At 34.5% G+C, this 13,928-nt stretch overlaps 1 protein-coding gene across 2 annotated transcripts in view; it reads right to left on the reverse strand.

The window, feature by feature from the left end:
* Positions 1-935: 935 nt before the first annotated feature.
* LOC310639618 (catalase-like) overlaps positions 936-13,928 on the reverse strand; it is a 46,701-nt gene continuing 33,708 nt past the window's right edge. For both annotated transcript variants that reach the window (XM_083361404.1, XM_083361403.1), the window contains exons 3-13: positions 13,154-13,264; positions 11,062-11,192; positions 10,006-10,110; positions 7,675-7,800; positions 7,022-7,213; positions 6,759-6,911; positions 5,949-6,087; positions 5,271-5,401; positions 4,339-4,446; positions 2,829-2,915; positions 936-2,044 (exon numbers count right to left, since the gene is read on the reverse strand). In XM_083361404.1, coding sequence (XP_083217530.1) covers positions 1,991-2,044; positions 2,829-2,915; positions 4,339-4,446; positions 5,271-5,401; positions 5,949-6,087; positions 6,759-6,911; positions 7,022-7,213; positions 7,675-7,800; positions 10,006-10,110; positions 11,062-11,192; positions 13,154-13,264 — 1,337 coding nt within the window. In that variant the 3' untranslated portion in view covers positions 936-1,990. The remainder of the gene's footprint in view (positions 2,045-2,828; positions 2,916-4,338; positions 4,447-5,270; positions 5,402-5,948; positions 6,088-6,758; positions 6,912-7,021; positions 7,214-7,674; positions 7,801-10,005; positions 10,111-11,061; positions 11,193-13,153; positions 13,265-13,928) is intronic.

Below are 13,928 nucleotides of genomic sequence, written 5' to 3' on the forward strand. Positions count from 1 at the left end.
ATTATCAAACAAGCAGAATTATTTGATAACTGTATCTTATTGGATTTACAAAAGAGATCTGTTAAAGTCTTGAAGGATTCTGAGAACGGACAAAAAGGAAATGAAATTTCTATGACCTTAGTTGATGGAATTAAAAACCAAGATTATTAAAAGTAAAAACATTTAAAATAAAAATAGGGAAGGAATATAGAATTGATTTATTTCAGCAAGGTTAAAACAGATGTGAAATTTTGGGAAATCTTTAATGGACTTTTGCTGACTTTCCTATGAATTAAATGCCATCTGCTGGACAAATGTAAAACTATTTTTCAAGTTGCACAAGTGTGTTTCCTAAGAAATTAATACACTGTGATAGAAATTCTTAACAGCTGATATGGGAACACATTTGTCAGGATGTTTCCCTTTGCCTTCCTGAATTAAGAAGAAATTGGACTCAATGACTTCTTCCAATCTGTCTCCTTTTTAAAAAGGAGTTAACTTCTAATCTCTCTCCTTCCCCTCACCCTTTTCGTACATTGGACAGGCTGCAACCGCAGGGTGCCATCCTGTATGTTGGATCTGAATCCCGTGATTCAGAATATACTGCAGTTTTAATTATGCAATTGCCCAAATTCAGTATTGCCTTTTTAAAACTGGGGGGGGGAGTGGGGATTATAGTCTGGGTCTCCAAAAGTGCATTATCAGAAATAGAAAATTCTAAACGTGTTCATTTGTGACAGCGCTCCATTTACTTTTTATCATCATGTATGTACTGCAGCCCGCCATCTGTCTGTCTCTCTCATATACCTACACCTGTGGTTCCCAAAAGGTGATGCATTGAGACAAGAATGAAGGCTTTGCCTCATCCATTCTGGACTGTAATAGAAAAGCAAATACTGTATATGATTAATAGACTATACTGCATATTAAAACAGAATCGAGGCATTAGATATTTTATGAGAAGTTTATTGTAGAATGAGCATTGTATAAAGGTTCCATTTATTTTTGTTTCAAAAGTCTGCTGTTGAGATCCATCACGAACCAATAAAAGAAACTTTTAGTCTAAGAACAAATAAAATTTCCACTTAACATAATCCAAGTTATTTTAACAATTCTTAAGGGTACCATATGAATGTTTAAAACATTCATATATAATGTATATTTATTTATAATTGTTTTAATAGTTAATGTCTATCTAGTAATCTTTTATTTACTTCTTATAATACTGTCAGGATTATAATAAAAGGAAGAAGACATGTATATTCTTTAAAAGAATAAATGTGAGATTTGTTATAAGAATACAAATGTTTTGATAGGCAAAAATAAGCACAAAATTGTTATACTATTTCAGACATGCCATTTCATGTTTAATATCATCATCACAGATTCAGCATAAATCATCTATATTGTTTTTCTTAAAGGATCTTCAAATTGGAATGCTTTTTTATTGCAACTAACAGCTTGGAACATAATACCATTATTTATAAAGCTTTCATAACACAGGTAAATTTCACATTTAAATATAATTCTCTCTCAAGTACTTTGTAATAGTTTGAAAATGTACTATGAGGAGATTTGCTGTTAAAAGATTGACATTCATGTGCAGTTTTAAAAATTGTTTTTTTTTATTTTTAATATCCATTTGAAAAGGATTTGTCATACTGTTAAGACCAGCACTACCAATAAAAGATATCAATCCCAGCAATGTATGTTCTATGGGTAAATAAATGAAAAAATCAATTACAAGAATAAAACATGTTAATAAGCAAAATTAAACACTAAGTTATTATTCTTGTATTTCAGACATATTTCAAAGATATCAGAATAGATTCCAAATTAATAAACTATACAGTTAATTCAATTTGTTGTTAAAATAGAATTGCACTTGGTTATATATTGCAGTTAATAGCACAGGAGGCGATTCTATTATACGTAAAGCTTTTCAAAGCTCATTTTCCAGTTGGAGGGATTTAGGTGAAGATTTCCAATGTGACTGGTAATCACATGCCATTTACAGATGAGATTTGTCCTTTCCAGAAGCTTGTGTATAAGTATGAATTTGATCCTAGAAACAATGTAATTAAAAATAGAAAAAATAGCTTGTTTTCATATAAAATTCATAACTAATTTTAGTTGTACTCATGCTTCTTTAACTCCATTTTTGAGAAATGAATAATGAAATACTAACAGATTCCTTTCTTTATTGCTCATTGGTACTTTCTTTGCTAACTACCTGTACTATCATACAACCACAGGGATTCTGACAGTTGCTTTTAATTCCACTGGAATAGAACTTTGTTTAACCTACTTAGTTCAATTTAGAATCCAGATATTGTATAGATAGTCCTCAACTTCTGACTGATTGCTTAACTAACATTCAAAGTCACAATGGAGTAAAGTATATAACTCTTTCCTAATGTTACAACTGCTACATGATCCCTATGGTCATGAGATCACATTTCGGGGCTTGGCAACCAGACTTGCTACAGTGTGTCACACGCTCATGTGAATACGTTTTGTGTGGGTTTTTTGCCATTTTCTAATAAAAACTGACAAAAAATGCCCATTGGATAAGCTGGATTCAGACTTATAACTTTGTGATTCTTTAAAGAACCCATGATTCACTTAATAACCATCATAAAAAAATCATAACATTAAATCCTGTCACGTGGTGACTCAACATATGACCACAATGATTGTTGATTGAAATTCTAAGCTCAGTTGTTCAAGATCCTCTCACTCCTCCTCTGAGCCTCTCTACAGCCATTTATGCTATCTATGTCTTAATGCATTTTCAACTGCTCAATCTCTACTTTTGACAGTAATCTGAACTGATGATGTTTTCTTACCTTTCTTATCCCTTTAGCATTGTGTCTATCCAGATGGGCTTGAATGCCTGCACCATAATCAGGATGAACATCCATAAAGTTTTTCACCTAGATTGACAAAAGAAATTGAGATCATTTGTCACTTTTTCTAATACCTGTTCTGATGAGGGCAAGTCAATTGCTTTTGGCAGAGATCTGAAATTTCAGCACATCTGGACTGTACCTATTTCAACTACTGGTAATAGCAGAAGTACTATTTTTAATATATCACATACCGTGTTTCCCCAAAAGTAAGGCCTACCCCGAAAATAAAGCCTAGCTTGATTTTTGGGGTTGGGCCTAATATAAGCCCTACCTCAAAAATAAGCCCTAGTTTTGGGGTGGGGGTGTGGAGCTGCCCCATGCTCCCTGCACCCAGGCCTCTCCTTGCCGGCCCACTTCTTCTGCGGCATCTTCTGAAGCCAGGCCTGCATTTCTCAGTCACAGGCTTTTCCAGAAGGCCACTTCAGCTGAGAACCGAGTTATGGATTCAATGCAGAGTTTTTACATATTGGAGATACAATTTTGTGTAAGTTTTTGATCCAACAATTAGAATATTCATTAATCAATCACATTTATATAGTTGTCCATCTCGCATAGGGACTCTGGGAGGATGACATAGTAAAACAGTACAAATATATATATAAAAACACAATTGCTATGCAACCACAAAATAAAAAACAAAATGGTAAAAAAGCAGGCAAGATAATGTATTCCACTTAAACCTCATATAATCATCTAGAAGGCTCCCATTCTATCATGGGATGCTCAGGTCAGTTGACAAAAGGATGTTTTAAGGATTCCTCAGAGGTTCAGTAGGGTTTGGACCAATCTTACCAGGCAGGAATGATGTTCTACAGGGCAAGGGCCATTAATCCCACTTTAAACTACAATTAGCCTGAACTATCTAGATCTGATCAGGTTTCTCTTTTGTGGCAAGATGGAGTACAGCACTAAATAAATCACATGACAGAGGTCTTGTGCTACGTATGCTACTGTATAACTGATATTTTTCAAATAATCTTATTCATCACATTGTAAATAAGTACTATACTTCTTTACAATGTGATGATAAAATTATATGAAAGAACCTGAGACTTTCCATTCTTAATTTATGTGGCTTTTTTGACCATATATATATTCTCATACTATATACATCATACAACTGAGGATAATTACACATTGTTTATTAACTAATATTATCACAGCAAATAGAGCTTAAAGTTTACACTGTATATTAACATATGGTAGGGTTGTAGAGCAATTCAGATTCAAAAGGCAGCATATGATTTGGAGGGCATGTGGTTTTGCACAAACACCTTGAAACCAAGTCTTTATCTAGAATTGTGTGCCAGAAGATGTGTGAGACCAAGAAAAGACACAACTGCTTTATAAAAGATGATATATGTGTATCTCTGCATGCTCCAAAGCCAATGATGCTCTTCAAACCAGAATATCTATACAGCTTGAGATGTATCATGTTATTACTTACAGCTTTCTTCTGGATGAAAATCTGAGCGTCCTTAAGATGGCCAGCAATATTCTCGCAAAGTCTCATGCGCTCTTCCTCATTCAGTACTTTGACAAAGAAGTCCCGTACCTTTCAATAAATAGTGAAAGCAAACATTACAGATATACCTTCTGCTGCCCAATAAAATTTTTCTATGATTCCAATTTCATTAACAGTATCAACTCAGCTATTAAATAAATTGCAATAAACTGATGGCTATTTATGATTATCATAGAGTGCTCTCTGCTGTTTAGAATGTGAAAAGTTCTGCCTTCTTTGTGGGATTGTTCTTGCATCTGTGTCATGCGATTGTGATTTGTGATATTGTGTGCTGGTTTCTGGTCAAAAACCCATTTGAAAAAAATGAGTTCACTTAACAGCTGTAGATTCATTTAATGGCCATGGTGATTTCCTTAATGACTGCCACAAAAAATGTTGTAAAATCAGGTCCACTGATGAGAGTGCCTCGATTTACAATGATAAATCCAGTCCCACTTGTGTTCATAAGTCAAGGACTACCTCTAAATATATTTTTTATAAAAGTGGGGGATATTTTTGAAAGATCTGCAGTATAAAGAATTAGCACTTTATAGTAATTCTGACCAAACCAGGAAAATAGTGGTCTGACTCCAAGATTCTGAATAATCTCACTTTTATACATGGATCCACTTGTGGAGAAAATCAAGTAACAAAAGTTGAGCAAACAGGAAAACAAAATTTAATTACTTGAGAATAGAATTATATCAAGCAAGCGCTCTCAACTTTTTGTTTTAAATTAGGTGCTTGGAAGACATACAAAGAGAATGTTGATGATAAATTTACCTTGCTTAGAAAGAGACAGAAAAAGAAAAAGTGTGCTTACAGAGACATTTCATTTCCAAAATAAAATAACAGGGCATTTCCAATTTATTTACTTGAGAGACGTTATCCTCAACTGAACTATTAAAGCGCTGTATATCGCCTGAGGTGGTTGTACAGCTCTCCTTCAAAACGGACTGATCCTCAGGGCCAGTAAAGCTATTTGGGTAATAGTTTGGGGCACCACCTGGGGGGAGAAATGCAATATATTAGGAGCAAGGCAGAAGCTGCAAAGAATGCAAGAGTTATCAACTCCAAAAGCGTATCACTAGATCTTATAGCCAAAAATTTGTTTTAGCAAGCTAATGGCATTTTTTACAATGCCTGCATTCCTTCATACTAACTCTATTCTTAGCTGGTTCCAATTCCCAAAACAAACAAAAACTATACTGCTCAAAAAAATAAACACTTAAACAACACAATGTACCGTATTTAATAGTAGGATGTCTTATCTTGTGTTCCCTTTATTTTTTTGAGCAGTATATTTAGGGCCTGTTATCATCTTGATAATGTTAATAAAAAAAGGCTTGAAGGTGAAATTATTGTGTGAGCTTGGCTGCTGGGCATATTGAATGAGGCTTCGCACAACATCCAAACCTAAACATATCCATGTAATAAAAATGAAGAAATAGTTGCTTTAAGTTGTAGTGTCAATGTAAATGAAGAAAAAGCACCTGCGAAGGTTAGTTTAAATTGCTGCCACAACCTAGCTCCCAAATCTTATTCAGATTTACCCTGGTTATCAGATATGCACATAAATCCATCTCTCTGGTAGTTAGCTACTCTAGCTCGGTATGGACAATTTACAGGAATCTGAAGGTAGTTGGGTCCCAGGCGGTGTCTGTGGGTATCTGGATATGAGAAAAGACGACCCTAGAAAAATATATTACAGGGTTAAAAGTGAGGAAGTAGACAGCCTTTTCCTTTTCAATGCTTTCTGCCCTGCCTGTGTCATCACTGCTTTTTTGAGAGACTATTGCTTGTCCTATCCTACACGAGGGGGAAAAAATCTTGATTTCAAAGGACCCAAGAACATGGCTCAGAAAGCAAACCTGTATAATCAGATCAAAGGCATCTCTTCAGTATAGCAGAAAGAGGCCACACAATTACGAGGATGTTTTTGATGCTATCATCAGTGCCCCTCCAACTCTTTCTTTTTAAAATACTTTATAAGCTGACAGGCCCAGAGACCCTGTGACTGAAGCAGTCACCTCTACTCACTTAACTCTAGCTTTCACAGGATGTTTTCAATGGTTTCACATATTAATCATATGTGTGTGTGTATATTATATATATATGGGACGCAGTGGCTCAGTGGGTTAGGACGCTGAGCTTGTCGATCAAAAGGTCGGCAGTTTGGCGGGTCGAATCCCGAGTGCCGCGTAACAGAGTGAGCACCTGTTACTCGTCCCAGCTTCTGCCAACCTAATACCAAACAGATTGATGTTAACATGTTTTCATTTTTGTAAAAGTGATCTTATTTAAAGACTGAGTTTCCTAGTCTCACAATTAAATGATTAGGGGAAAAAATCAATTCTGGTTACCTGTAACATTTTATCCGGGCTAGGTTCAATCCCTGGGGGCATGTTGCTTGGGTCAAAAGCCATTTGTTCCACTTCAGCAAAATAATTGACAGGATTTCGGTTTAAGACAACTTTTCCCACAGGAATGAGAGGATAATCTTTGTGAGGCCAAACCTGAAAAATATAACCAGGATATCTTACTACATTCAGCTTGGACTTGCAAGAAATGTACCTTTTCTATTCTACACTGTATGGTGGAGAAAAGGTCACAAAAATATACTCACCTTTGTTAGATCAAAAGGATTAAATGGAAACTTCTCAGCTTGCTCAAATGTCATAACTTGAATATAGAAAGTCCAAGAGGGGAAGTTTCCATTAGCAATTGCATTGTAAAGATCACGCAGGCCATAATCCGGATCTTCGGAAGCCAATCTTTCTGCATCTTTGACAGGGAGGTTTTTAATTCCTTGATCAGTCTAAAAATATTGAAAAGCAATCAGAATGTTAATTAGTAACTTTCTATCTATAATTATTAATGTAGAAATAGTTAATCTTATCCTTAACCCTAACCTAGTAACAGTAATCTGCATTAAAAGAGTTTAAAAATCTACTAAAAGAGGATGTTTATAAAACTGCTATACAAGAAACAAATCAAGGTCCAAAGATATATTGTTAAATTACATGTAGAAAAGACAGTATTATGGGTGGAAGGAGTAAAAATTTCCATATACAAAGGGAGATATAAGCCTGTTGCTAAAAATATTATTATTTAGAAATAGGAATGGATATGAATGTAATTGGCTTTGCCTAGCAATTAAAAGCATGGCCAGTACAGATTGAAAGGAAAAAAGATACATGGAATCATAAGGAGCAGTCAGGGAGAGACTTTTGATGGTTCAACATTGAGCAGGAAATGATAACAATAGACCATAATTACCTTTACATGGAATTTGCAGTATACTGCATTGCCATAAGCATTGATTAGCTTAAAAGTATGTGACCCATAGCCATTCATGTGACGATGCCCGTCTGGAATGCCACGATCGCTGAACAGGAATGATACCTACATGAGCCAAAACAAAGTACATAGCCATCTTTAATGAGAGCACAGAGGCCGGATTCCTGTCTCTTTCCGCAGAAAGGTATATTCCAACTGTATTTAATACTTCATGCATATTCCCATTGAGCCCTACCCAATATCTAGAATGTCATATTGCAGTTTCATGACATTCATTCAAAAAAGAAGAATAATTAATGCTCCTTGTAGAGAATGCCTTGCTTCTTTTCAGCACATTCACAAGAAAAACAGTGTCTGCATCAGTTAGCAACATATTAAGGGAAGAAACAATCATGCATTATGTTAAGTAAAAGTTACATAGAGAAGGCAATGTGGGGTAGTGATTGAGTCACCAGGCTAGAAATCAGGAGAACATGAGTTCTAGACCTGGCGTTAGAATCATAGCAAGCTGGATGACCTTGGGCTAATCAATCTCTCTCAGCACTAGGAAGGAGGCAATGGCAAACTACTTCCCATAAAAACTGCAGAGATTTGTCCATGTAGTTGCTCAACTCCAAATATGACTTGAAAGCAGAAAACAACTGCCTAATGTGTAATCAGCCCAGGTTCGAATCTCGGAAGGGTATGGCTGACTGATGAAAACTAATAAGTTTGAAATGCATATCAGTCTCCCTTAATTCTTTATTAGCAATTTGATGGCCTTCAGGATAGGCTGACACAGGAGATAAAGATTTGTCCCATGTTTGGGGCCTAGCAAGGTAATCTAATAGTTAACAAGCATTTTATATATATATATATATATATATATATATATATATATGAAATACTGAGCTTCACAAAGCCAATTTATTTCTAGTAATATTTGTCTTTAATTCCTAAATTTTAAGTTTAATTATTTGTTGCACACAATTCAGAGACATCCTAAGAAAGACATTCTAAGGTACATCTTCAATTGATATACCTCTCTCTCCCTCCCTCCCTCCTTCCCTCTCTAATATGCATTTATGAATCACACACAGAGAGAGAGAGAGAGAGAGAGAGAGAGAGAGAGAGAGAGAGAGGTGTGTGTATCACCTTACTCTTGAGGAGCATTATATGGCAATTTTTTATAAAAATCAATTGAAGATACCTCTTCAGTGATGGTATTTATAAAATAAATAACCATTTAAGAACAAGATCAACAGTATTTTTAATACTGTCTGTTACTCTATTTCTTAGAAGAAACCATTGTTTTAATTTCTGTAATTACTATCTTAGAACACTGCTGATTTTATGGTGATGATTTTATTTGAAAAAATTATATTACCTTTGCATTTATACTGTTCCCTTAGTAAATTGTTGGAGGAAAAAGCAACACAATAAGTAATACATCTACTGTACAACTGAAGCACAATTTCTTAGAATGTCTCTGAATTGTGTGCAACTAATAATTAAACTTAAAATTTAGGAATTAATCAAAGAAAATATTACTAATATCTTCCCAAGTTTATTTTCCAGCCCAGAAATAAATGAACTGGAATTGGCTTTGTGAAGCTCAGTATTTCAACTATGTTGCTGAGCAGTGATAAATTGTCATAATTAAACATTCTTCCAGTATAATCATAGCCACACAATGGTAACACAGATTTTGCAAACCTTTCCATGGGGAAATTTTGCAGTTTCTTTTACATTTGAGCAAACTTTGAAAGAAATCTAACTTTTGGAATGGCTTTTTCAAAATATGTCTTAAGTTGGGCTAGCAAGATTTTTTTTTAAAAAAAAAAATCTTTTTAGCTGCTCTTCTGTATGTTATGACATTTTTATTGCTTTTGTTTTTTGCAAATACAAAGTATTAACAGAAAAATAAAAATACATGTTTAATTTATGGCTTTATAAATACTGTACACACATTTCTAGCTCTATATTTTATTGGCAAAGACAAACAAATTAATTCCTAGGCATTACCCTATTTTTCTTCCTTTCCCTTCATGTTTGCGAGAGTGGTATTAGAACAAGAAAGGGCTGAGAGCAGCTTTGATTATTTTGACTTTTATTTAAAAAATATAAAGGTGCCATGGAAACTAAACCCAATTTTCTTCTTTCCTGATAACTTTTTCTATAATGTGATATGTAGTTTAATGTAGCAGAATAACAATAATCAAGTCTTTAATTTGTATCTTCAATCTCTGCCATTTCCTCTGAACTAAAGATGAAGGACACAGGGTCTAAAATAAACAGACTACAAGTAATTAAAAGGGGATAAAATCTTACCTGGTGCATAGACTCAGGGCGAAGACTCCAGAAGTCCCATACCATGTCTGCATCTTTCAGATGGGTCTGTGGATTCCTCTTTTGACTATGAACGAAAGATGGAAACTAACAGAGTACAAAAAAGAAAGAATTAAAATGTTACACATTTATATTAGAATTAAATATATTGCAGATTTCCTGTGCGGGTTCCGAGCTTGTTTTTAAAATACGCATTTATGAATCATAAAACCAATCTCTTTGAATTTATTGTGCCAACAACTAAATTTTCAGGCTGAAAATAAAACAAACAAATTGTTATGTATAATCATTAAGACTGTAATGATGAAGACTGGCACATTTTGATATTCATTTAAAATGAACATCAAAATTCAGATAGTTGGCAACTGATTCATATTTTATAGTAAGTTGGTTGCAATATTCCCTGGTGATTTGGTCATCCTTTGCAACTTTCTGACAAGCAAAGTCAATGGGGAAGCTAGATTCACTTAACAATCATGTTACTAACTTAAACAACTGTAGTGATTCACTTAACAACTATTTCAAGGTTGCAAAATGTGGCAAAACTCACTTAACAACTGTTTCACTTAGCAACATAAATTTTGACCTCAATTGTGGTCATAAGTTGAGGATTACTTATAATGGCATACATTTTCCCCTTAAACTTGCATATTCAAGATAGAAAAACTAGAACTGTCCCTTTATCTTATCACCATTATTGCTAAAAAACTGTGAAACACTTTTATCTCATTTTGAGACAGAAAACACCCAAAACTTTATAGGTTTCACTTTAAAATAAAGATTTCTTTCCCACCTCAATCTAGAAATTCTAGTTTAGTCTCACCAATGACTACAACACAGGCCTTTTAATAAGATTTATTGATTGACTGATTTATGCCCAGTGCAATAAAAAAACTGTAGACATTTACAATATGCCATCAAACGGGTATAGGTGTCCAGAAGGAACTATAATGGCAGATTCCAAAACAATGGCCACATTTAATATGCTCCAAGGCTTTTGACAGAAACCCGATTAAGAGCACATCTGTTCCAATTTACCAGCATTGCATCTCTAATGAAGAAGATGGGAGTGTTGTTCCCTACAAGATCCCAATTTCCATCTTCAGTGTAGAATTTCATTGCAAAGCCTCGAGGGTCACGCACTGTGTCAGCTGAGCCCGATTCTCCAGCTTAAAAAAATATATTCAAAAATCCCATGATTAAATCCTAGTCACATAGTTAATACCTTGACCAACTTTTTCTATGTATTTACATACTGCGGAATCAATTATAATCCATATAATTGATGCTTAAAAAAGAAATACAGAAACAGAATTGCACAGAAGTAATTTAAATTTCAGGGGGATAGCCGGAGGTTTGGATGAGATGACTTAGAGAAATGGAAAAATTACTGGAATATTATCTTTTAAATTTAAATAATGTACAAAATAAATGCACTGAGTGCATGTGGGGAAAACATATATGAACTACTGATTAAATTAATCACATTTATTTCATTTCTGTAAATTTATTAGGGAGAGAGCGCTTACAAAATGTAATGCCAAATTAAAACAATTAGAAACATAGACAAGACAAAACAGCACAAAATAAACGTAACATTTAAAACAAGATGACAAATATTATTTTAAATTATACAAGTAGTCCTTAACTTACAACCATTCATTTAGCAGCCATGCAAAGTTACAACAGCATTTAAAAAGTGACTTACAACCAGTTTCACACTTATGTGACTTTTACACTATCTGTGATCAGAATTTGGGTGTTTGGCAATAACCATGTATTAAGGATGGTTATAGCATCCCAGGGTCATGTGATTGCCCTTTGTGATCTTCCCAGATGGCTTCTGATGGCCAAAGTCAATGGGGGAAATCTCGATTTGCTTAACGACTATATGATTCACTTGCCACAACAGATTTGCTTAAAAATCATGGCAAAGAACATTGGACAATTGGCCATGGCTCATTGAACAATTACCTTGTTTCGTAAGGGAAATTCTGGTACCAAATGTGTTCATAAGTCAAGGACTACCCATATGTCATTACTCTTTTTCAAATGCATGCAAAGATAAATATGCCTGTTTCTACTATTCATAAAGCCTGCTCAAGAGTACACAGCTATTAACCCTAAGATTCTACTAAAAATTAGGAAAATATAAGGAATTAACATTTCATATTAAAATGTTATTTATTAAATGACTTATAAAAACAGCACATAAACGTCTAGTTTAATGAAGAGAAGGACGAGGAGGGACATGATAGCAGTGTTCCAATATCTCAGGGGCTGCCAAAAAGAGGAAGGACTCAAGCCATTCTCCAAAGCGCCCAAAGGCAGGACAAGAAGCAATGGATGGAAACTAATCAAGGAGAGAAGCAACCTAGAACTAAGAAGAAACTTCCTGACAGTTAAAACAATTAACCAGTGGAACAACCTACCTCCAGAAGCTGTGAATGCTCCAACACTGGAAGTTTTTAAGAAGAGACTAGACAGCCATTTGTCCAAAATGGTATAGGGCTTCCTGCCTGAGCAGGGGGTTGGACTAGATGACCTCCAAGGTCCCTTCCAACATCATCATCATCATCATTATTATTATTACACACACACACACTGTTGATCCTGACTTAGGGGACAGTATCAGATGGCCCTGCTATCTCTGGGTCACTTGCAGAACCATGAATGCAAGGTCATAAAAGGACAGCAAAGGAAACACTTAATATCCTAACCCACCCAGGAACATATGGTGTCTTAGGGGAACACCCAAAAGAGAACATTTTTAGCTACTTCTTCTTTCTTCCTTCTTATCTACAGTGTGCCAGCCTTAAAGGCCGAAGTCTTTATCTTATGTGTGACAGCTTTGCTGGGTGAATTGCTTATGTAATCAAAGAAGGTATCAAAATAAGGCTTTTGTGATATTTGGGTCTTTTTCTCTCTTTTAGACAAGCCTGTCTTTTTCAGCTGAATAAAAAGGTAAAGCTTGAAGGCAAAAAAAAAACCAAACTTCTGGTTTCCTGTATTTTTTATCAAGCAAAATCTCGGAACCTGCACAGCAACACACACATACACACATTCAATGAAACACCTTTATATATGAAGCAAATAAATAAGATACACTGAAAATCTACAAGATCCTTACCAACAGTTGAAAATCGAATAGCCATTGGCGTTCTTTTGCCTATGTGCTCAAATATCTTTGCTTTGCAGAATTTGGTGATATCGTGAGTCACTTCAAAAAAGCCAAATGCTCCTGAAAAATGAAAAGGGTTATAGTTTATTAAAATTTTAAAAAGATTGTTCCAAAGTTCATAGTTTTAGAAGGAATATCAATTATGATAGATGAAGCAGAAGATAATGTTTTCATTATTAGCATAAAATGTGGGCATATAAGCTGCTGATAATTTTTTTGAAAATGCTGATGGTTACTATAAATACAGCAGTTCCTTTTAATGGAAAGAGTCTCTGATTCAACTAAGGATTTTGCTGACAAAAAGGAATCAACTTTGAATAGCAAATGGACAACATATTAATCAATCAATCAACTTTCATTGATTTTTCATTTTTTTCCTCCTCTCACACTTATATCAAGCGTACCAATTATTTTATCCTGAACCATTGTACACAAATGGACTGTCCAAATTGAGCAATGGTAATTTCTGAATATTTATGCATGTAGCTTTTTATTCTTTATTAGATTTGTATGGAGAAAAGGTGCATTAAATGTAAGAAAAAAAACCCTAAATTAAACATTAAAACCTGACAGTGAAACTATGGCTACATTAATAAGTTCTGATTCATAACAGTGTTTCTGGAGTAATAAATGGAAAGTAATTTTTCTCTGGAGAATTCTTATTGCTGCATTTTTGTTTAAAAATTCTGAGAAAAATGTTATGAGTCAATTAAAAATTGACAAG

Source organism: Vipera ursinii, assembly GCF_947247035.1.
Source record: "Vipera ursinii genome assembly, chromosome: 1".
In the NCBI taxonomy this organism is placed as follows: Eukaryota; Metazoa; Chordata; class Lepidosauria; order Squamata; family Viperidae; genus Vipera; species Vipera ursinii.